The sequence below is a fragment of the Lacerta agilis genome, chromosome 2, assembly GCF_009819535.1.
Source record: "Lacerta agilis isolate rLacAgi1 chromosome 2, rLacAgi1.pri, whole genome shotgun sequence".
NCBI classification, from domain to species: Eukaryota; Metazoa; Chordata; class Lepidosauria; order Squamata; family Lacertidae; genus Lacerta; species Lacerta agilis.
Genome location: NC_046313.1, coordinates 78,774,789 through 78,800,307, shown reverse-complemented (window position 1 = coordinate 78,800,307; position 25,519 = coordinate 78,774,789). Strand labels below are relative to the sequence as shown.

The following is a 25,519-nucleotide window of genomic DNA, read 5'->3' as shown; positions in this document are numbered from 1 at the left end:
TCTAAACAGGTGCTTAAAATACTTGCATCCTTATTTTGTATTAACACGTAGGGGTTGCCAGGGAAGGGAAGCATCCACTGCAAAAAAAAAGAAAAGAAAAAAGAGAGAGAACCAGTCTCAGGATCCTGAAGAAAGAGCATTGCACTTCTTATTAATACCAGAACAGACCTTCCTGGAAGGATTTTCTACAAGAAATGGGACAACAATTAATAAACCATCATTAAAACATATAAAAATCTTTTTAAAGGGTACATAAAGCTCTCATTGACACCATTCTCATAGAACTCCATAGTCAGTAATACTAACCCTTTTTTTCTATGTATAAACATTTCAACTTATGTGTTTTTACGGGCAAAATATCTGTTTTGAAAACACTGCAGACAAAACTCCTAAATACCCACAGAATTATACACAAATTTATATATTAACTCCCAAAACTTAGTTGTCCTCAATTTTTAATTAAAACAAATTCAGGGGCCGTCTTTAAATTTCCATTTTTTTCAATGGCAGCGAAGTTTGTCTAAGCCAAGCTTAGTATTGGCTGAAATGAGAGGTGACCTTATAAAGCCCCTAAACTTATTTGTAGCTCAAATCAGAATTGAATAGGAAGGAATGTCTTGCCTAGCTCCTTGCTCATCCATTTCTGCTGCTGGTAGCAGTACAGGGAAGTCTTAATTAGTTAAAATCTCCAGAATTTTTCCTGCAAAATTTAACAGCTCTCTTAGAAATGTGAAATGCAGAAATGCCTTCAAAGAATGTAAAGCTTTTTCCAAAGGAAGCCCTGAATAGACTTCTAGGTTTTAGCAGCTGTGTTCTAAAAACTCTGCAGGTAAAAAATGACCACCAATGAAGTCTATCCAGCTGGCCTATTTCTTCACCCTTGCAATACACTCCCAGCAGATTGAAATGGAAACATTCAGATTGGTAAATGTGTACCTTTTGAGGCTAATACTAAGATCCTTGTAAGTGATCACACAAACAAAAACACACAGCTGAGCTTTGATTGTGTGCTAAATCTGTGAGGAACTGGTGCCAAGATTATTCTTAACTTCATTTCTCATGACTTTCCATGTGCCACCCAAAGTTTTGTTTATTACAGAGTTGCATGGCACCAGCTTTCTGTTCTTGCAGTGGCCAATCAGATACCAATGGGAAGCCTGAAAGCAGCACCTGAGCACCACAGCACTCTCCACACTAGATATTCCTGGTAACTAGCATTCAGAGGCATAGGAAGTAGAACACAGACATCATGACTAGTAGCCATTGATAGCCTTATCCCCCATAAATATGTCTAATCCTCTGGATAAATCTACGTAAGCTCCTTTATCATCTGTCCTAATATCTTCCCTACTATTGAAGTCAGTTTGACTGGTCTGTAGTTTCCCTGATTCCCCCCCCCCCTTGCTTTTTGAAGATTGGGACATTTGCCTGTGTCCATTTCTGTGATGCATCACCCATCCTTCTGCAGTTCTCAAAAAATGATTGACAGAGGTTCTAAAAATGCATTAGCCGTGTTCTTTAGTACCTAATGATGCTGTTCATCTGGCCTCAAAGACTTGAACTCATTTAAAGTAACTAGTATTATCTGACTGACTGCATCTGGTGATGCAGCAGCTAAAAAAGCCAATGCAATCAAGGGAAGTAATAGTACCACTGTATTCCGCTCTGGTCAGACCTCACCTGGAATACTGTGTCCAGTTCTGGGCACCACAGTTCAAATGGAAGGGGTTAATTAGCTAACCTATATATACCCTGTTTCTCCTAAAATAAGACATAGCCATAAAATAAGCCATAGCAGGATTTCTATGCATTTGCAAACTATAAGCCGTTCCCCAAAAATAAGCCATACCCCGAAAATAAGCCATAGTGACGTGGTACCTCCCATTAAAACAGCCTGGAGAGGCGTGGCTATGCAGCGTACCAATGCGACATGGTTAAAATAAGACATCCCCTGAAAATAAGCCATACTGTGTTTTGTTGAGCGAAAACAAATATAAGACGGTGTCTTATTTTAGGAGAAACACGGTATTCACCTGAATGTATTGTTAGTCCAGTGAATGTATTAAGTATAAAAGAACTTCTTAAGCTTTTCTGTATGAAATTGCTCTGTAAAGCTGTGAACTCTGATCTACATTGCACTGGCAAATGATGACTAAAGTGTCTGGAGATAACAGTAGACCTTACACAGTGAGTAGAACTGTCCTTGCAGAGAGGAACTGTTGCCTAGGTCAAGAGATAGGGTGGCCTTGCTGGAGTGCGCATGAACCAACTCTGGCTAAATGTCATTTGCCTTATATGTACAACAGGAAATGTTCCTTATATGGACAAGAGGAAGTTTTCTGGGGTGGGAAGAGAGCCAGAGAACTGTCTATAAGAACTGTCTGAAAATTGACTAGTTTTGTACTTGCTTGGATGTCTGAACACCGCAAGTACCTCTGCATGCAGAATAATAAATCTTTCTCTCTCTGAAGCCAGAAGCCTCAGGTGTTTTCTGCTTCCATGTTTTCTCACCGGGCGCAACAATGGGAACCCGTAGGGGCAAATAAGGCTCCACAAGAAGGATACTAACAAGCTGGAACGTGTCCAGAGGAGGGCAACCAAAATGGGCAAAGGCCTGGAAACGATGCCTTATGAGGAACGGCTTAGGGAGTTGGGTATGTTTAGCCTGGAGAACAGAAGGTTAAGGGGTGATATGATAGCCATGTTCAAATATATAAAAGAATGTCATATAGAGGAGGGAGAAAGGTTGTTTTCTGCTGCTCCAGAGAAGCAGACACGGGGCAATGGGTTCAAATTACAAGAAAGAAGATTCCACCTAAACATTAGGAAGAATTTCCTGACAGTAAGAGCTGTTCGACAGTGGAATTTGCTGCCAAGGAGTGTGGTGGAGTCTCCTTCTTAGGAGGTCTTTAAGCAGAGGCTTGACAGCCATCTGTCAAGAATGCTTTGATGGTGTTTCCTGCTTGGCAGGGGGTTGGACTGGATGGCCCTTGTGGTCTCTTCCAACTCTATGATTCTATGATTCTCAATCTTGAACTGCAATCCCACCCACCCACCCCCTCCATACCAGTTGTAGAAGTGGCAAACAGTTGTCCTTTTTGGAGATGATTGAGGCAAAAATTGAGCAGTTTTATATAATCCTAGTTTAAAAACTCAACATTTTAGTATGATTATTCATCGAAGTCAAATTAATTTTATTTTTTCCCTCAGTGAAAAAACCCATGTTTGTTGTGAGTTAATCTGTTATCTCCCCTTGCCTGATAACCTTTAAGCTATTTCTCCTTTAGGCAAGTGATTGGGAATGCGTTTTATTGCTCTTGAAACAAAGTATTTCAGTCTGAAGAATGTAATTGGTGTGATTTACTACATTTTAAACATACAGGCAAGAGACTCCAAGATATTGCACTTAGGAATTGTAGACAAAGAAGAACTTACTGAACCTGAGCAGAATTGTTTTCTTTCTGTTACAGAAGGAAAATATACTTTATCTCTCTCTAAGTGCATTTTTGTTTATAATGTACTATAAAACCTAAAAGTGTCTATCATTCAGGTAATTGAAAAAGGAATGTGCCAGAATGAACAGATGCTATATTAACTACTGAATGCATTGAAAAGGACAGGGTTTCTGGTGATAAACTCCTTGTTTCTATCCTCAAGTAAATTTCAACTCTCACCATGCAATCCTATACATGTCTACACAGAAATAAGTCCCATTCAGTTCAAAGGGCTAAATTTCCAGGTAAGTAGGTAAAGGATTGCAGCCTTACAGTGCAGCCCTATAGATGCCTGCTCAAAGTTCAGTGGGTTTTACTCCATGCATGTGTGTACATACATACATACATACATACATATATGATAGATGTAGGAGGAGCCCTCTAACAGCAACAGCACCACTTAGGACTGTCACTGTAGTCTCATAGCAATAGGAGCATCCTTGTTAGGAAAGCATGGGAAGTTTGGGTTAACTGAGCACCAGTTAACCAAATAAATAAAGGCCAGCAAATTAAATGGACTAAGTTAAGAGTTCCTGGTCACAGGCCACCTCCAATGAAATTGAAGGAATCAGTTGAGCAAAAGTGTGGCATATGCAGAGGCATGAAGCAGATCTGTGGCAAGAAGCTAGACTTCAACTATGACCACCAGCCACAGAGTTTCCAGGTTGTTCATACTGCAGAACAAGCCTGACTTGGAGGCTTGGGTAGAGTTAGATGTAGAGTCATGTAGTAAATGACCTCCTCTGTCCTATTTCTATCTAATGGGTTGGTCTTGCTGCTTACCTGAACATCCTCTCCTTTTTCAGAAGTAGTGCCCAAAAAAGTTTGGGTGGTGTACAGGTTGACTGTGCACCTGACATACCCCAGGCGAAGAATTTGATTCCTGATGCCTGGTCACAGATGTGGCTGGAAAAACTTGTCATATGAGCCTTTGACAAATGACACTTTCAACTACGTACCAGTAGATCAGATGGGTGCAGGTGCTTTCAGTGAAGCAACCTAGCTCCTGGTCCACAGGGGAAAGCAAGAGAGCATTCCCAGCTGAAAGAAAACTTCCTGTGGATAAGCTTCTGGTAGGGAGGCTGTAAAGGAGATGGACACATGATGAATACAATAAATGACTGGGAAAGGTTTGCCTGCGCTTTGGGTTTTCAACAAAACATGCCTGTGGCAAGCTGGTCATCTGCATTTGCCCAGAGCAACAAGTGGAAGTTGTTTTGTGCTTTTCATGGCAAGCTTCAGCTGCACCAATACAGACCACTATCTGTACCCTTTTTGTGCTAAAACAGCACCCGAAGTGTAGAGAGCACAGCCAGGACTGTCCTGGGACGGGGGACAGTAAGTAGCCTGTGTCAGTAAGAGTGCTGGGGTTGTATTCAAAGACCTGTATTTAGCTTTCCATGAAGGCAATTACCTGATAAAAAGCCAACAATATAAATAAAGCCTCTCAAAGCAACATAAACTGGTTTTAACATACAATGTTTACCATAGCACATATAGACATAAGAGATTTGTATCCTTTGCTAAGCTAATGCTTAAAACTGAGATGACGATGATGAAAGTATACCATTGTGTCTTTTCAACAGAGAGATAGTGTTTCAATTTGTAAACATTATATGTTTGACTCTTACCCTCACAAACTGCAGACTTTTAAAGACATTAAGTCTGCCAAATTATAGCCACTTATTTTGGCTTGATCTATTTTCAGCTAAGAGCCATAGAGAGGGGCTGCCAAACTTGTTTCTTTTCATTACCTGTTCTATGTCTGGCTTAAAGTTTAGATTTTAGAAAATGGAAAAAAGCTGTTTGTGAAATCACAAGGCTCTAGAGCTCTTAGTTTCCTCTTAGTATCAACGTTTATTTATTTAGTTTTGGGCTGGGTTTCAAACGGCCAAAATTGGAAACAGAGAAGGTGACTCTGAATATCATTTATCTGTATGTAAGCGAACATTCAATGTACATTTAATTTAAAAAATTGCTGTTTCCTACGAGAGGGAGATATTTTTCACATTGTTAAAACATTTTTAGAGGTCACTAGGTGGTCATGTCACCAGCAGGGAGTTCTTGCTTGGCAGGCTGCATTAGTAGTTAGTAACAAATGCCTCCCAAGATTCTGCGTTCAAAAGGAGTTGCTTTGCAAGCAACAAATGCTTACAACCTGAAAACTGAAGAATAAAAAGTAGCAACAAGGGGAAAATGTTTGGAAATGTAAAACAGCATCTTTAGTGGCCAAATTGGACTGTTTGGGGAGTTGAAGATTACATGTCTACTTTAAACTTCAGTTTAGAGTTTACAGAAGCAATAATATCTTAACTACCTCACTTGGAAGTCACCATTACCAACTATTGGAGCACTGTTAATGTGTGCTTTGCTGCATGGGCTGAGGATTGGAATATATTTTTTTCCTTAACTTTCGTTCCTTTGAAGTTTTCAGTGATCTTTAATAGATTCTGATTTTTCCTGTTTCAGTTTGGATTAATAGCTGATAACAAAAGAAACCTCAAACATGAAGCTTAAAATATGTGTGGTTTGTTTCCTTGAGAATAAATGCTTCCCCCCCCCCCGAATTTGGGGACTGCATTATATTGCAGACAGACAAATTCAGATATTCAGAATGTCTGGAGAAGAAAGTGCTAAAAATATAGCTGAAAAATTCCTACATGTAAGATTGAGACTCTGTGCATGTGGAATATTTCTGTATGTTAATGTTGCATTGGGAATAATCCTATGTGTGCAGTTCAATTTTCTTTGAATGCAATTGTCATTATTGTGTATTAGATCAATTTTATCCTCTACCATAGGAACAAATGATTGAAAACCATGGCCTCAACAAGGTGAAGGAAAGGGTTCTTGGCAACAAAGGAACAAACTGGACCATCTGCCTCAGTATACTGACTGGCAATAGGTCTCCAGTGTTTCAAAGAGGAGCTTTTCCCAACCCTATTTAGAGATACCCTTCAGGCACTGTGTGAATTCAGTGCTTAATCACAGATTCCAGGGCTTGGCCAAAAAGATGGAATGACTCTGGGTGTTAATTTTTGTCTGACACATTTTGTAGAAGATAATTCACTGACTTTTTATTGGTGTTCTATTAAGATTTAGCAACTAGCAACCACTGTGATATAACTGGACTAGCATGTGAGCTTCTTTAACCATTGCTTCTTTCTCCATTCTCTCCCCTCTTATTAAAAAAATTGAACAAGTTTAAGTTGCAATTCTGTTCGTGCTTACCTGGGAGTAAGTTGCTCTCTGCTTCGGATAAAGATCTGCCATCTGTCTTACAATGAAATCTGCAGCAGTGTGCAAATCCATGGCTCTTTGCTTGGTTTTCTGACTTCCCCAGACATATTTTTCCCCATTTATTTACATATAATATACATTTATATACATGTACATATTATATACATAATAAATGCAACAGCCGTTTATTAAGAATTGTGTTGATTCTGCAGTTTAAATTATTTCAGGTAGCCATTGCTGTTCTCATACCCTTAGTGTTTAAAGGATGTTGATTCTGCTCATTTAAAGGACACCTTGAATAGTACGGCTGGTCCTGTAAGTAAAAGCACCCAGGCTATAGGCCATGCAACACTTGACAAGTGCTCTTTTGCCTGCCTAATGCTAGTACTCTTAATACTAATGGAAACAAGAGTGATAGAGCCTCGCAGCAGGACTTTATGCTTGATACACCTTACCCAAGTGAATTGAGATGCATTAGTATTAAACCAAAGCAAGCAAAATTCTATGTGGTGGGCCTTGTTTTACACAGCTGCTCCATTGTCTAAACTGAAAAATTCCACAGCTCAGCTCCATACTAATTTTAAGTGGGGAGAGAGAGGATAATCCCTTTGTTCAATTGCTCTGTGCTATTCAAAGGAAGATGACAAAATGCTATTAGTTAAAGATGTGGCGTGGGGCTTGTTTGTTTGGGTTGGCTTAGTGTGGCGTACTTAAAGGCATCACAATAAAATAATAACATTAAAACCCGTAAAACTCAACATGAAACAAGCAATGTCACAACAGCCATAAACATTCTCTCACTAAAAGACCAAAGGACAAGCCACTTCCAACAGGCCTATAATAGCCTCTGAACAACCCCTTTGAAAAATGTGGGCTTTACCCTGCTTATAAAACACCAGAAGAGGCATCCATTCTCTCTCTCTCTCTCTCTCTCTCTCTCTCTCTCTCTCTCTCTCTCACACACACACACACACACACACACTGCAGGTTAAGCTTACTGAGCTCAGATATGAGTTTCAGGGACTCATAAAGCTTAGCTGAAAGAAGGGGCAGGCGTTTCATGGCCCGAGTTTTGCAAAATAGTCACCTTCACAGCAGCAAGAATGTAGGTAGCAAAAAAAATGAAAGCCAGCATCTGGCTACAGTCAGTGACTGGATCCGCAGTCTGGCATATTCCACTAGCTTGGGGGGGGGGAGCCCACACTTAAAATAGTTAAAATTTAATTCATTTTGTCAGAACGTTAACTAAAATAGATAATTACATGGATCCCTGTTCAGGGGAAGACCTAGGTAATAATGATGCCCTGGGTGAGGCCAAAATTTGACAATGCCCCCCCCATCTTTGTGGTGCCTTCCCAAAGACAGGTAAGGGTGGTGCCAGACTTTGGGAAGGAGCCGTGAGGCTCTGGGAGGGTCTTAGAGTCCTCCTACCTCTGTCCAAAAGCTAGGCAAGCACTAGCTAGGTTTGGGGAAGGAGGAAGGAGGCCTCTAGGACCCTGTCAGAGCCCTCATGCCTCCTTCCCAAAGCCCAGTATTTGCTAGGCTTGGGGAAGGTGCCCCCTTGCCCCCTGTGCCATGTGTGGGGGAACTGGTTGTGCTGCCCTGACTCCACATCTGCCCTGCTTCCAGCTCTTTGGTGTATCATACTGTGCCAACCAGGCTTCAGCCACCAACTTTACAAACTTCTTTTTTGGACTGGGTAGAAACAAAAACATATAAGTTTATAGGTAGTAGCCATGTTGGTATGCCATAGTCAAAATAAAATAAAAAATAAACAAATTCCTTCCAGTAGCACCTTAGAGACCAACTAAGTTAGTTCTTGGTATGAGCTTTCATGTGCATGCACACTTCTTCAAATTCTGAAGAGGTGTGCATGCGCATGATAGCTCATACCAAGAACAAACTTAGTTGGTCTCTAAGGTGCTACTGGAAGGAATTTGTTTATTTTTTATTTTATATAAGAAGTGTATGTGTGTGTGTTATTACTGTTCATATATTTTATGAGTATACAAAACATAAGGAACAAAATGGAACCAACCACAATAATCTTTCTGCTCTGCACACACCCTGTCCCCAAAATTGCCTCCTCCTTCCCTTTCAATCATTGCAGTAGCCCTTGGGGGAGAAATCCACCTCAAAGGCCACCAGGCTCTTTTCTTCTAGCAGCACATTAAAGAGGGAGAGATCCAATCTCCCTCCTTTGTCTTTCCTTATTGAGGCTGGAGTGCCAGTAATGCCTCACCAGGGCTCATGCTGCACAGCCTCAGGTATAACTTAAATGGGAGGGGTGATGCCCTATAAGCTTTCAGGAACCTTTCATTCATCTCAGGCATTTATTTGCACCTGTACACATTCAAGAGAGAATAGCCCCCAGAGTTATATATGGAGAAGGGTGTGCCTTATTTAGTTACCATACAGCTTTATCACTTTTCCAGTCAAACAATTCAATAGTGAAGAATCATTCTTGTATGGCGTATTAAAGAGAAAGTTCAACAAAACTGGGAAGCCTAATATTGACTTAAAAATAATAATAATCGCCCTACGTGTGGCTACTACTGATGGCTACACAGAAGCTGCAGGAGATGCGGAATCCAGTTTCTCAGCAATGTAATAGGATATGGCCACTGGGAGTATATTATACAGTGTTTGTATAGTATGTAGTGAATTCAAGGAATAAGTTTTGACCTAGAAGCTTTTGAATGGTTTTGGTCTGGCGCTCCTCATGCTTTCCCACTTACTTATTATCGCCATGTTAAAAGGGCAACTAAGAGTTAAATAATGCGATCTGTGGGCCCCATGTAGCAATAGTTCTCTGTTTTCTCCCAAGTACATGCACTCGGGAGGCTCAGCCAAAATGCCTTGTATTTGGTGGACTTGTTCTTAAAAAACATGAGGTCTGGAGGGTGACAACATGAGAATGGGCCTTTTCTGTAGTGGCTTCCCCTTTTGTGGAATTCTTTCCCCAGGGAGCTTCTCCTGGCGCCTTCATTATATATTTTTAGGCGCTAGTCAAAAATGTTCCTTTGGCTGGTTAATATTCTACAATCTTTTAAATGTGTCTTTGGGAAGGGGGTATTGTTTTGTTGTTTTTGTTTTAATTATTTAACCGTATTTTTCTCTTGTATTTTATTCTGCATTCTCCCTTGAGATCTTGTGATGAAAGGCAAGATATAAATTAAATAAATAAACAAACAAACTTGATTATTCATTTGAGAATATTCACTTCTCACTTACTCATTCACTTCTCACTTACGTTCTAAGGTACTTCCTCTAATTTTTTTGCAAATATACATGGATGGCTATAGGCAACAATTCTGTAACATATTTCATCAGACATTGGCATTTGATATGTAGTAAGATTTGCCTTAATGGTAAAGGTAAAGGGACCCCTGACCATTAGGTCTGACTCTGGGTTGCGCCGCTCATCTCGCTCTATAGGCCAAGGTAGCCGGCGTTTGTCCACAGACAGCTTCCGGGTCACGTGGCCAGCATGACTAAGCCGCTTCTGGCAAACCAGAGCAGCGCACAGAAACGCCATTTACCTTCCTGCCGGAGCGGTCCTTGCACTCTGACGTGCTTTCGAACTGCTAGGTGGGCAGGAGCAGGAACCAAACAACGGGAGCTCACCCCGTGGCAGGGATTCGAACCGCCGACCTTCTGATCAGCAAGCCCTAGACTCTGTGATTTAACCCACAGCGCTACCTGGGTCCCTAATAAGATTTGCCTTACCAATTGGCAAAGTGCTGCAGGAGGGTAAGCTATCCCACGGCAAGAGTGTTCAGCCTTGGATATTTTAGTTATCGCTACAGACTCCATACTGGTATTTCGTATCCTTTTCTAATACACTTTCTATTCTTTCTCTGAAGTATGGTCCTCTTTCCAGTTCTTTACCCGTGTATGAGTCAGGCTGCCTTATTTTTTGTTAATGTTGCACTTTTGCACATGCTCTGTTTGTTCACAATCACCTTTGTGCTGTTGCTAGAATTTGTTCCACTTTCTTCCATTAAGCTTTGGTGTTTTTTGGAACACCCCTTGTTTTGTTTTGGGAACATTGGAGTGTTTTAAAGGTTGCTTGCTCAACTTTGGGAGAAATATCTTGTCTGCTCCATTACTTTTACCATAAGGATGCCAAAAAACACCTACTCTTGTTTATATTCCTAGGTTATTCATATAACCAGCCTTGAAGATTGGTCATGTGATTCCAGGTTCAGGTGTAGCTCGGTTAATACGTTTTTGCTTCATTCACACCTGTCTCCATATTCAGTGCAGGTGGCTAGCATTTTCCAGCCTGTGTGGGCACAGTACATTTACAAACAGCTTAGAATCATAAAATTGTAGAGTTGGAAAGTGTCCCGTGGGTCATCTAGTCCATTTCAGATAATCTGATCTAAGTCAATAAAGCATATTAAACTTCAGAATTAGAGATAGCCATAACTCAAGGCTGGAACTGGTCCTTTCCTTCAGCTGCAAGAGAACCTATGTACATTTGAACTTTAATTTGTCTCTATTTACCCCCACCAGCAGTCCCCCGCTTTCCTCACATGCTGTATTATCAATTTGTTTGGAGAACAGTGGGCTCATTCATAAACTGAATTGTAGTTTAAACAAAATAAAAAATAAAAAAATCCTTCCAGTAGCACCTTGCTACTGGAAGGATTATTTTATTTTATTTTATTTTATTGTTTTGACTATGGCCGACTAGCACGGCTACCTACCTGTAACTGAATTGTAGTTTGACATGAAAGTTATACATTCATTGCTACAGTTCTGAAGGCTATTGTTATAGGGTTGGCATACCTAGAAAATGTGGGTTTCGGGTATATTGGATCTGAATTATGAACATTAGAACTTTATACCCATAGCATTTGCTTGCATGTTTGACAAGAGAACCAGGCACAAAACAGTAAAGCAATTTATCACTCATTAAAGCTCTTCATATAATTGTGAAAGCAGCCCTTGAATCCATGGGTGCTGTTCTTATCGTCACTCTTTCCTTTGGGCTATTGCAGTGTTATTTAAGACAGAAACTGCTATCTCTGCTCACCTGCTCACCACTCAATACTGAGAAGACTCTCCATTATAAACAAGTCTCAAATCTGCCATGATTTCCCCACCACCACCTGGATGGTTTTATTGGTTCAGTGGGCTAAACTCTTTTGCAAAACTCAATTGTGGTGATTTCAGTTTAATCCAGTATTTGGCGAGGTTTATTAAGGCCTAATTGTAAACTGAATAATAATAACAATTTATTACTTATACCCTGCCGGTGTGACTGGTTGCCCCAGCCACATTGGGTGGCAAAAGAGAATGTTTTCTCTTTTCGTACTGAGGCACACAGTAAATAATATTTTATGATTGATAGCAAATTCATTCCATACATACCTTTTAGTTTCAGCTGCCAAAAGCGGAACATTTTTCTTTTAAAAAAGTGGTTTTATTTTTATTGCATCTTCAGTCTTAAGTTATGACTGTAATCTTTTTCAGCACTCTGACTAGGTAAGAGCAAAATTCACATGGTGGGGGGAGGAAGGGACAGAATTCCATGAATTTTCAGGCACAAAAATATTTCTGATTCATGCAGCCTTTGCAAGTTTCCTTTATATTTCTTCCTGATACTATGGACAGGAAGGTTAAGCATATGTAGATTGTAACTGAAAAAACTAATTGTTATGGCTATTAGACAGTATCCGTAAGAGCATCATAAATAGTTTCCTGTTCTCTTTGTGCTCAACTACGCAACCAAATTAGCCAGTAGGAAGTATTAATAGATGGGCTTAGTCTACTGTGCAAGTATAGCATTTTTTCACAGTTACAGTTCAGGAAGACGCATTTCCTTGTGCCTATTTTGGTCTACTTGAGACTAGCACCATTCTAATCACTCATCTTGGTTTGTGATCAACACCCCCCCTTCCCGCCAAAATCTTTACATCTGCCTTTTGTAAAAGCTGCTTTCTTAGTCTGTAACAAATTTGGGAAACAGTTACCCACCAAAGAAGATCAATGAGTAAGCTGCCCTACTCAAATTTGAATCATATGACTTGCATGCTCCTGGAAATGCCTGCAGCCACTCCTTTAACAAGGAAGTCATAATTAGTCAACATGGATCTGGTATCTGACTCTTTTCATGCCTATCTTTAAAGTACTAATTAAGGAAATATTTGTGGGCTGTTGTCTGAACTCCTCCTCTCCTTGATTCTTGAAATAACTTGGATCTGTTCCATATTTTCCTCACCTCCCAGCAATGTTCTTCCTTCAGATCTGTTGCCTTTTTGACACTATTTATCTTCTAAATTAAACTAGGACAGTTAGTCCAAGAAGTACACTTGATAGTGATTTTGTTTCGGTAGCACCTATATTAGTACCTCATCACTCTGAGACACAAAGGTATTTCAAATCTGGCCAGTTGCTTGGCTTTAAGGGCTTTTTGTGAACCCAGGCTCAGTAAACCCAAGGTTGCTGGGGACAGGGATGTGATAGGTAGAAATTAAGACAAGACAGCATATTGGGATCAAAATGGCCACAATTGTTTAAATTGCAGATGCAAGTAGGCTTGGGCATAGGCACTGGATATGGATTCTGAATCAACTTGCCCGTCTACTGGTTGATTAAGCCTTCAGAGTCAATCCTAGATTTAAGGATCATCCTATGACATGAATCAAATCTAGGCAATCCTTCCAGGAGGCCATTTGGGAAGTTCTGTGGCATTTAGGCAAAATCTTTCCCTGGACCCCTTTACCTGGGTACCCTGATACTTTTCCATCAACAAGTTGTGACAGTTGCTATGAGGTAGGTGAAACCTCCAGACAAGCCTCATTTTGTCTGCAGGTGATTTCCTCCCTGGCCTAGAATATGGTGACCAAAATGCTTCATAGCAAGGTGTTAGGCACACCCTGCCCACTCATCCCAGCAGGACCAAAATTATAGAGTGGGGAGTCTGATACCACCTGCGCTGATTGAGAACTTTCATGCTGGCTTGGAAAAGCTTTCATGCTGCAGCTCAGCAAAGCAAGTTCTGAAGGATAATTACGAAATCTGTACAGCATATTATCAGGAAATTTGAACTGTGATGTGCTTTAAATATCATATCATATCATAAGTAATTAACATAAGATTCTGAAAAGCATGATGTGGAGTTTCTGCCTATGGCTCTCTGCTTCTTCAGACAACAGCACTGTTAGATTCTGACTGACATTTTTATGAGTCAGAATAAGTTTTTCTTCTCTTTGACAATTCTTAATAGGTTCTTAAAATACTAAATATTATGTTATTTGTTTTATAATTACAGCATGGCTTTATTAGTTCCTTGTCTTTTGATTATGGACAAAATAAAAGTTTTGTCTTAAAATCTGTCATCCCACCCCATCCATGTCCAGAAAAACTGATTACACACATTGTTATCATTGTCTCTCACTCTTGTTGTGCGCATTTTCAAAATACAGAGGTATGTGGTCACTTGACTAAGGGCCTTACCATTTGTAGTGGTATAGTTGCCGTTGGATCAAAATTTTTATGACTTCATTTGGCGTTGATTGTCTGCTCTGTTGGTACCAAGTCACTGTTATTAGTGTGTGTCCTCTCTACAGTAATGGTGGTTTGTGCCTGAATTCAGATAAGTTCAGTGGCTGTAGCTACACTCTTTACATACTTTTGTCTTCGAGTCTACCCTGTAAATGTCTGAAGTATGAACATGCATGGAATAACATAATGGGTGTTAGATATATATCCTCTAAACTCAATAGCTCACAAACTGACAGCTTGTACCGGTCAAAGTGGCGCAAAATAGACATCTCAGAAATGATGCCCTTTAACCCCTATACCTTCCGCACGGAAAGTTTTACGCATGCTGCACCAAAGTAAATAGTGAAGATCTGTTCTGGGTCTTTCGCAAATGTTGGATTTTTTTGTGGTAGCAGAAAAAAACATTATTTTGAGTACATTATTCTGGAGTAGTAGCTGAATAATGACAATGTCATGTGGTGGCATGCCCAAAAAATCTGAAAACCCCCCAGCAACTACATCACTATAAAAGGTAAGTGCAGAAAGGCCCTGAGTTCAACAGAGAGGAGACATTCTGGAGTTAATGCTGCTGTGCAATGCCAGGTCAATGTTGAATAAAACCACTGCCATCCACGACTTGATTGTGGATGGTGGACTTGACCTGGCATGTGTAACAGAGACTTGGTTGGATGAAGCGGATGGGCCTGTCCTTGCCGCTGCTTGTCCACCAGGTTTCTCTTACGCACAGCAACCCAGGCCATCTGGGCGGGGAGGGGGGGTTGCAGTGATTTTTAGGAAGTCATTAGTTTGCACCAGGCGTCCTATTGGGAAGACCCAGTTCTCTGAGTGCATGTTCTGGAAGTTGGGCAATAGGGGCAGTACAGGATTCCTTTTGGTGTACCGACCTCCCCGCTGCACCAAGGATTCCCTGCCCGAGCTGCTTCAGGTCGTGGCGGATGTTCTCCTGGAGTCACCTAGTTTGGTCGTCCTAGGGGATTTTAACATCCATGCCGACACGACCTTACAAGGGGCCGCTCGGGACTTCGTGGAAAGCATGGCCTCCATGGGGCTGTCCCTGAATAAGTCTGGTCCAACTCATAGCCGAGGACATGCCTTAGACCTGGTATTCACCTCTATGGATGTTGGTGATCTGACATTAAAAAAAAGTGAAACTAAAGAAGTGCCATGGTCAGATCACTTCCTGGTACAACTGGACTTCTCCGCAACCCTTCCCCTCTGCAGGGAGGTGGGACCAATTCGGATGGTCCGCCCCCGCCACTTAATGGATCCAAATGGTTTCCAGAGAGTGGTAGGGGATACTTTATCCCATGTTGATGGCCTTTCAGCCGATTCCCTGGTGGCCCGCTGGAATGTGGAGCTAACCAGGGCTATTGACTGTTTGGCTCCGAAGCGCCCTCTCCGGTTGCATGGAGCCCGGACAGCCCCGTGGTTTTCCCCGGAGCTGAGGGCGATGAAACAATCGTTGAGACGGCTAGAGCGCCGGTGGCAGAAAACCCATTCTGAATCCGACCGAACACAGGTTAGAGCTCAACGTCGAGCCTACCAAGTGGCGATAGCGACGGCGAAGAAGACTTTCTTCACCGCCTCTATTGCATCTGCGGAAAATAGCAGCAGGAGACTCTTTCAGGTGGTTCGGAATCTAGCGGAGCCACCTTCGTCATCGGGGCCTGGTAGGGACCCCAAGATCTCCTGCAATGCGTTTGCAAAGTTTTTTGCAGATAAAATCGCTCAAATTCGGAAAGAGATAGACTCCACCGTGGGAGCAGGGCCAGGGCGGGAGAGTGCCAGAGTCCTGTCTAGTCCAGTTGCGTGGGATCAATTTCAGTCTGTTACCTCCGAGGATGTGGACAGGCTGCTTGGACGAGTGAAACCAACCACCTGTCTCCTTGATCCTTGCCCATCCTGGCTTATAAAAGCTAGCCGGGAGGGGCTGGGCGATGGGCTGCGCGGGGTGGTGAATGCTTCCCTCTGTGAGGGAGCCTTCCCAGCCCCGCTGAAAGAGGCGGTCATTAAACCGCTTCTTAAAAAAACATCTTTAGACCCGGCCAATATGGCCAACTATCGCCCAGTCTCAAATCTACCATTCTTGGGCAAGGTGATTGAGAGGGTGGTTGCTGAACAACTCCAGGCACGCCTGGAAGAAGCGGACCATTTGGATCCCTTCCAATCGGGATTCAGGCCTCACCATGGGACTGAAACCGCCTTGGTCGCGCTGGTCGATGATCTCCGGCGGGCTAGGGACAAAGGTGAGAGCTGTTTCCTAGTTCTGCTGGATCTCTCAGCGGCCTTTGACACCATCGACCATAACATCCTTCTAGACCGGCTAGAGGGGTTGGGAGCTGGAGGCACTGTTATACAGTGGTTCCGCTCCTTCCTCCTGGGCCGTGTTCAGAAAGTGGTGGTGGGGGATGAGTGTTCAGACCCCTGGGCTCTCACTTGTGGGGTGCCTCAGGGTTCTGTCCTCTCCCCCATGCTTTTTAATATCTATATGAAGCCGCTGGGAGAGATCATCAGGGGGTTTGGGCTGGGTGTTCATCAGTATGCGGATGATACCCAGCTCTACCTCTCTTTCAAATCAGAACCAGTGAAGGCCGTGAAGGTCCTGTGTGAGTGCCTGGAGGCGGTTGGAGGATGGATGGCGGCTAACAGATTGAGGTTGAATCCTGACAAGACAGAAGTACTGTTCTTGGGGGACAGGAGGAGGGCAGGTGTGGAGGATTCCCTGGTCCTGAATGGGGTAACTGTGCCCCTGAAGGACCAGGTGCGCAGCCTGGGAGTCATTTTGGACTCACAGCTGTCCATGGAAGCGCAGGTTAATTCTGTATCCAGGGCAGCTGTCTACCAGCTCCACCTGGTACGCAGGCTGAGACCCTACCTGCCCGCGGACTGTCTCACCAAAGTGGTGCATGCTCTGGTTATCTCCCGCTTGGACTACTGCAATGCGCTCTATGTGGGGCTGCCTTTGAAGGTGACCCGGAAACTGCAATTAATCCAAAATGCGGCAGCTAGACTGGTGACTGGGAGTGGCCGCCGAGACCACATAACACCGGTCCTGAGAGATCTGCATTGGCTCCCAGTACGTTTCCGAGCACAATTCAAAGTGTTGGTGCTGACCTTTAAAGCCCTAAACGGCCTCGGTCCTGTATACCTGAAGGAGCGTCTCCACCCCCATCATTCAGCCCGGACACTGAGATCCAGCGCCGAGGGCCTTCTGTCTGTTCCCTCACTGCGAGAAGCAAAACTACAGGGAACCAGGCAGAGGGCCTTCTCGGTAGTGGCGCCCGCCCTGTGGAACGCCCTCCCATCACAGGTCAGGGAAATAAACAACTACCTGACATTCAGAAAAAACCTGAAGGCAGCCCTTTTTAGGGAAGTTTTTAATGTTTGATATTGTTGTATTTGGTTTCTGTTGGAAGCCGCCCAGAGTGGCTGGGGAAATCCAGCCAGATGGGCGGGGTACAAATAATAAATATTATTATTATTAAAGGGAAGAAGTGAAGACACCTTACCTATTCCTCACTTATATAGTCCTTGCCTTTCTTTTGTTGTGGTCTGCTTGACATTTCCATCCTGGAAAGTAATTTAGTTTCTGGACAAAGGTAGTCAGTATTTGGTTCGTTCACAAGGATAATCCTGTCATATATGTAACTCAAAGCTTTATGGAAAATCAGTATTAGGCTTGCATTCTACAATAATATATTTTAGAAGATTCTTACACTTTGATTTTGAGTTATTTTAAACATCTTGGTTAGAAAAACAACAATAATTTTCCACGCAAGGCTTATAAATTTAAGTGAGCTTCAAAATGGGTTGGATACTATGCTCAAGGGATCAAACCATTCTTTCTACAAGCAACTTTTATCTCGGTCCTTTATGCATACAAAATACAATGGTGAAAGACAAGTAGCTTGACAATGACAGATTGCCTATAGTATTGGTTCATCCTGTTTGGCTTAGCTGGACTTTGAGCAGAGCTATGTTCCACACAAACAAAACCTTTGTATTCACATGTAATTGGATTCACCCTCCAGTATTTCTGATCCTTTGTGTTGTTAATTTTTTGTTTAGCATCCACTAGGTTGAAGCAGCTAAACTTATATTGCATCTCTACAAAATGCAAAATGGCTGTCCACACAGAGAAGGGTATGGTTCTGAAGTTTTAAATTTAAACAGAGATACTGAGATTTAAACTGCTTTATGAAAGGTGTTTGCAATATACAGTTAAGTGCAAAATTCAAGTGCTTTCATGATTGCCATACAAAACTATGAAAAAATATATAAATTATGCGTTCTTATCTGGATTCTTATGAACCTAAAGCAGAATACAACCATTTTAAATTATAGTCTTCAGTGTCTATCTGGCTACTTTGTGTGAATGATTTGATGATCACATGGGGCAGAGGAGCCATCTTCTAAAAAACATTGAGGGGGGCCCCAACATCACGTCCTGACATCACACACGCAATGTTATGCAATGTCCTCCTGATGTCACTCTGCACCCAGCTCTGTGTTGTCCTAAACAATGGGGGCTCACGGCCCTCTAAAAAATAACAACCATTGAGCCTCGTCCCCCAGGAGTTTGCGTGCATGCATAGAGGACAGAATTTGAAGTGCAAATTTGTCAGGTGTATATGGGCATTTCTTGATTGACTGGACATTTCTTGAAGTATAAAGAGCTAGTACTACTTTCATAACTGAGGTCAAATTACATGTGACACACAGTTGCATGTAATGCTTCTGTATTGATTCAACAATACCACTTAGCATATGTGGCAGTTAGCGATCTGGAATAAAGACTGGCTGGTGAAGAAGTGTTTCGGCCTTTCATCTTGTTTTATTTTTCTGCTCACTGCTCACCCCACAAACCTTTTCTTTCTGCAGGGAAAATATACAAGGGTGTGTATGTTTTTCTCAGTGGCTCAATGGGGGTTGTGGTCCTGATGAAAACCCTCCCAACCCTGAACGGAAGGGTCCATTGGTGCTGCCCTCTAAGGGTGGCTTGAGGTTTTCAGGATAGTTTTCATGGGGGCCATGACTTGAGAGGAAAGGGTTAACCACTTCCCCATGTGCCACAGTCTCAATCCCGGCTGCTATTTAAGCTTATAAAAGAAGACAAATTACTTGCAATCATTTAGTTAATATCATACCTCCTTTGATTAGAACTGAAGAAGGTTTTAAACACCCAACTCACTTTTTAAAAAACACATTTAACACTGTCAGTCGCTGAATGCTCTCCCAATATATCTCACTTTCTATTGCCTATTTAAAAGCCTGCACTTTTAATCATGAGGGAACTGAAGGATGCGTGCGTGGAAAGGGGGGGGGGAGGAGTGGAAACATGCATGTTGCCTTTACACATCACATCATCCCCACTGGTGCTAATGCAATTTAGCTCAACATGGCAGTATGTCGACAGATAAAGGCACAGTTCCATACTGCAACAGCTACTGCTGTGTAAAAGTAACATTGGATATTGGAACAGAAGTGCTAGCACTATAACCAGGAAAGCTAGCACAATGCACCCCACACCTGAGTGCAGCCTATAGCTCATATTGGTCAACTTCTTAACATAAATCTAGAATTTTGGACTGCCATCTGTGAAGTTATTATGTATTAGCCTCTTACGCAAATTATAAATACCAGCCACTAATTCAGGTATGGCTGCATGGATTAAACATTTTAACTGTAGATAATGTTCCTCTGTGTATTTCCTTAAAGGCAAATGTGCAACCATTGTGGATTAATAGCATGTTTGAACATACCCCCTTTTTTTCCTTTTTGGGGTGAAAGAAAGAAGTTGTTTCAAATAGGATCTCTCATCACTGTCTCTCTGACATTACCTCCTACTGAACTTAAAGTTGAATACTTGGGGTCAGAAGGGAAAGAAAACAACAATTATAGAGACAAGTTGATTGAGCGGTTTCTTTTCCATTCAGTTATGATTGGAACATGAAGAGTGGGGTGTATATTGTTAGTTCAAACATTTTCAATTACAGTGTTTTAATTGCATTTTTGTGTCCTTACACAAAATGCATTCCATAATAATGGATGTAAGAATTACGGTATGGATTGCTCTTGCTTTCGTATTTGTTAACATCTGAAATTTTATATCACTTCATTTATCTACTTTTCTAACAGTTATGGACAGTTCCTATTAATAAAGCTGAGAATATTGTTCTCTGACTAATGTAGGTGAGGGAGTAAAACAGAAGTGTTTACATTATTCCCTTTAAAATAGACTGTGATGTGGCAAGGCAATTTAAAAAACAGATTTCCAGGAGACTTCTTAAAATGGTTAATCTGTTAAACAGCAATCAAAGGAGAGCATTTGCTAGTGTTTAATTCTTAACAGGGTTTTTTTAGTGTAGCTAAAACCATTTTTGTGTGTGTATTTTATTCATTCCACTTCTACAAATTAAAATATACTCTTTGACATTGTTTAGACTGTGGATCTCTTGAACACACATGTATGTGCTTGTTCTTACACAGAAGCACACCCCTTCACATACCGTATTTCTTGTATGTGTACTAAATGAATTTAGAATGTATGCATATGTGCATTCGCAGATGGTTTTGCTTTCAGTATCAAATTAGTGCTTGAGGGGCAGCCATGTCGGTTTTTGGAATCAGTGACAACTTGCGCTTCTCCAAGTCACTCTCCTATGCGCCCTTGTCCTGATGATCACCTTCAGATTTGAAGCACCCAGTCTACATCAGCCCAGCCTTTCCCTTCAACCCTGTTCCACCTGAGGGTCTAACAGAGGCATAGGCAAACTTGGCCCCCCAGATGTTTTGGGACTACAACTCCCATCATCCGTAGCTAACAGGACCAGTGGTCAGGGATGCTGGGAGTTGTAGTCCCAAAACCTCTGGTGGGCCGAGTTTGCTTATGCCTGGTCTAATACACTCAGAAGGTGATGCCTTTTTGATTATCCCAGAGCGGGAAGCCCCTACCTGCCATTGGAAACATATCCCCAAATGGTGCTTACTTCGGTTTGATCGAAGTTTTCCTTCCTCTTCTATGACGGGGAATTGAGATTCCATCACTGTGTGTTGGATATTAATTTTCTTTTAAGGGGGTTTCTCCTTTGCCTCTTATTTCACTGTTCAAAGGAGCATGTAGGCTCCTTCTACTGAGAGTTGATAGGCTCAGAAAATGTGAGAATTTCATTATTTCCCCTCAAGAGGAGTTGATTTTTTGTGAGCAGAATTAAGGGGAGAGGAGGGCATGAGAAGGACTGGGAGTGTATTCGTTTTGAATTCAGGTGGAAGGTTGAATCCGAGAGAAGTTACCCTTCCCACTGTGGAAGGGTAATAAGCCCCACAATATTTATTTTACTTTAAAGGGGTGAAGCCAATAGGGAGAAGGGATGTGGTTTGAGGAAGAAAGGGAGGAGACAAAGAGCCCAGTGATACTTGTGCACAAAGGCCCCCAGAGACCTGCACAGGACTCCACCACTAATCACTATTAAAGAAACAAACTGAGTGGTCCAGGCAATATGGGTTTGCTGGGCAGCCTGTGTATATTTCTATGTAAACTAACCACTTTGCTGTTCTGTAACGCGAATCTGTGACATTGCCATAATTTCCCTCATATTCCCATCAATATTTTCCTCTTATGTTTTGTGCCCAATTAATTATGAAATATTTCACATTCAGATTTTCTATCATGTATCCAAAGCAGATTATATATTTTTGATTTAAAAATGTGCATTCTTTATTATTAGTTTCGTTATTGAGAGGAGACATAAAAATGTGCAAAACTGATCCTGTAGGGATCTAGGGTTATGCTGTACAGTGGTTTCAGTAATGTTCTATTAACTTTCCCACAAGAACTGATATGCTAGCCCAATCTTTGTGGTCCTTTCTGGAGACATAATCTCATAAAGGCTTGGTATTATAAGCAGCATTCTTCTGACATGCAGTTATATCCACTTTAAAATATATAGCCCAGGACCAGCAGGACTAATAATAATAATAATAATAATTTGCCTGAATGCTGTACATACGACAGTTTAATTTAATTTTAACTTTTATATAGAAAAGACGTATGGTACCATCATATGCTAAAATGTTGTATCATCAGGTGTTGAAATTATTAGGTTCCATCGTGTTTAGATATTTGAGTTGTTGATTGGTCAGATTGAACAAAAAAAGCTCAACATAAGAGATTTTGGAACTCTTTTAGACACCCCAATATCCTTTGCTGTCTTCACATTCCAAGTAATGAACTGAAACGAACCTTTCTGCAATTTAATTGTTGCAGTCTTTGCAGTGTGCAGTTCTAAACACACTATGAAAATTAGCAATATTTGGACTCTTTGAGTTCCTTTGATTTATGTTGCAGTCATTGAAGTCTGGGCTATTGTCTGAATCAAACAGGTTCACAATTGATCATAAGCAGTACATAGAATTGAAACTAGAAAATTTGGGCGGGTACATTGTATGCAGATTAAGACATGCATTTATGATTCCTAATATATTAATGTTGCCTCTTTTGCTTCAGAGGCACTAAAATATTCAATTAAAAAAAAACATGTTTTCCAAGGCTTTTCATTATTATTTTTTAATCTTATCAGACAGGAAGCACTACTTGCTGCCATCAGCGAAAAAGATGCAAATATTGCCTTGCTTGAACTGTCTGCTTCAAAGAAAAAGAAAACTCAAGAAGAAGTGATGGCTTTGAAAAGAGAAAAAGACAGATTAGTCCATCAGTTAAAACAACAGGTTGGAAAACACTTTTTTCCCTTATTCTTTATGGGGATTTGTAATTATTTTCCCTGCTTTCTTCTAACATGAAACTTAAGTCTTTAAACCAAGCCTGCCTGTGACAGCTGGAAAGAAAGGTAGGATAAGGATACATATTGCCTTATTACTATTTTATTGGTGTTTAGTATTCAGTTGCATGTCGGTTCGGCTTGTCCAATATGTTCTTCGGTCATGTCCTTTCCCCCCTTTTTCCATCGAGGCTACCACTTAACTGATTACACAACAGCAGAAAGCATCATACTGAGATATGTTCCTTCTCTTGAATCCTACTAACCCCTTATGTTAAGTTCCCATTTTGTATATTGTTGTATTCAGTGCTTCTTTTGGGATGGTACTTACCGCTATGGAGTATCGTCACCTCTTCTTCTTTTTGCTGCACATGGCAGCCATTTTGTGCTGGCACCCATGCCACTTTTATCATGAAATGAGTACTAGAACCTCATTTTTTAAAAAAATAAAAACCCATATTTACTGTACCTGCTTATTCAGATGCTGTGTTATAGTTGCTTGTTAGCTCTCTGCAAGGTTATCTGGAAGTTACCAATGGATCTCAGCAGAAACTGAACTATAATTTGCTTCTGTTCTGAAGTGCAAATTGTAGGAATGCTAGGTTGTATGTTCTAAATATATGTTTTATCTGAAAATAATTATTAAACTGCATTCCTTTTTACTGATAAGGAAAAATTGCCATAGAATACATCCTATACAGTAATACAGTGTGGTTGGAACATATTATTTGGATCAAATTCAAATCACCACTCAGGCAAGGAGCTCACCTTGTGCCAGCCACCATCTCTCAAACTTACCTATCTTTCATGGTTGGTGGGATGATAAAATAGATAGGTGTGCCCTCCTGAACGCCTTGAAATAAAGGTGAAATAATAAAAAAATGGAATGAATGCATGATTAAATATGCATATATAACAACCAACAGACTGCAGTAAACTATTTTAGCTGGGGCAATCTTTTTACGTCACTATTAAGTTTCTAATGGTTAGGTTCATGCATTAAGGAAAGAGAAGCATAATCAGATAACCTAGATGCTAAAGCTGTGTTGTGTGTCGTAGGAATGCATTGTCAAACCTCTTTCTCCTGTAGAAACCCTGGGGAAAGTAGATGAGAAAAAGAGATGCTTTAGAATGAGCCTTTATTGGATGCTTTCCATTGTGTGACAGTATCAGCCTTGATTTTTGTTACTGTTACTTGCAAAGTAGGAAAACATCCCTAGCCGTGCCAGTCATACCAGTCTCACCCAACCCTTTGCAAGTAACCAGCTTGTCCTTCAGAATTCAGACATTCATAGGTGAGCATGCCATGTAAGCATTGTATTGGACCCCTCCAAACATATCAATGTTATGATTCTTTTCCTTGAATCATGCATTGTATGGTGTAGCTTTCTATCCCTTGAGCAACAGGATGCAAAACTGTTGCTTCTTCCCTCCCCTGATCTTCCTATAGTTCTGACCTCATGCGCCTAATCATTACAGCTTCTTCCCACAGGTCTATAGACATAGGAAACAGCCCCAGAGCATGAACATATCATCCATTTGTGATGCTGACTTCATCACAGACAATGGTGCCAAGTACCTGGGTTCCAGTCATGATGCACATGTGCCTCAGGTCAGTCAGCTGGATAGGAGACATTGTACCCAAACGTTGTAAGCCCAGTAGGTCCATCAACACCTTTCTCTTACTTTTGATTTCTGGATTCTTTGTAGCCACAGCTGAGTGGCATGGACTCAAACACTCTTCTCTTTATTTTCTAGGTAATAGCAGATATGTTCAACTTATGTCAGATAACTTCCCTCTTTTCTCTTTCTGCACCTCTTCCTTGGCAAATACAGATGGTTTTTAAAAGTCATTTTCCAACATTCTGCTATGCTATAGCACAGGCATAGGCAAACTTGGCCCTCCAGCTGTTCTGGGACTACAATTCCCATCATCCCTGACCACTGGTCCTGTTAGCTAGGGATGATGGGAGTTGTAGTCCCAAAACATCTGGAGGGCCAAGTTTGCCTATGCCTGGTATGGCATGACCAATAATACAGCACAAGGATGGGGCTATAAACAGATAAAGAGAAAAGGTTCACTTTAGGGTCACCAGGGGGTTTGATCTGTCCCCAATATGTCTTAGAGTGTACCCCTTTAGTTCCTCTCATTTGACCCTATAGGGCAGGGGTGGGGAACCGCTGACAGGCCATGTCTTGTACTCCCAATAGACTACATTTGACTGGTGATGTCAGGTGATGTGGCATTTTGAAGCCCCAACTATCAGGTGATTGTGCCCTTTCAAGGAGCTCTACACCATGCTTGGAAACCCCATCTATTAGCTGGTCATTGGGACTTCAAAGCACTGCCTAGAGGTATTTGCAAAGGGCTTGCAGTTTGAAGTGCAAACCATCAACTGATTATTGGTGCTTCAGCAGCCCAGCTCAGTTGATCATTGGCATTTCAGAAGCCATGCATTTAGTACTTCTGAAACCTTGTTGATCAACTGA

At 41.5% G+C, this 25,519-nt stretch overlaps 1 protein-coding gene across 16 annotated transcripts in view; it reads left to right on the top strand.

Moving 5' to 3' along the window:
* The window catches only part of ERC2 (ELKS/RAB6-interacting/CAST family member 2), a 519,409-nt gene that overhangs the window by 344,581 nt on the left and 149,309 nt on the right, over positions 1–25,519 (top strand). For all 16 annotated transcript variants that reach the window (XR_004426010.1, XR_004426009.1, XR_004426011.1 and 13 more), the window contains one exon: positions 22,832–22,979. Coding sequence is in view for 8 of the 16 variants with exons in the window: in XM_033140942.1 (XP_032996833.1) it covers positions 22,832–22,979 (148 nt within the window). In the remaining 8 variants the exon portion in view is untranslated. The remainder of the gene's footprint in view (positions 1–22,831; positions 22,980–25,519) is intronic.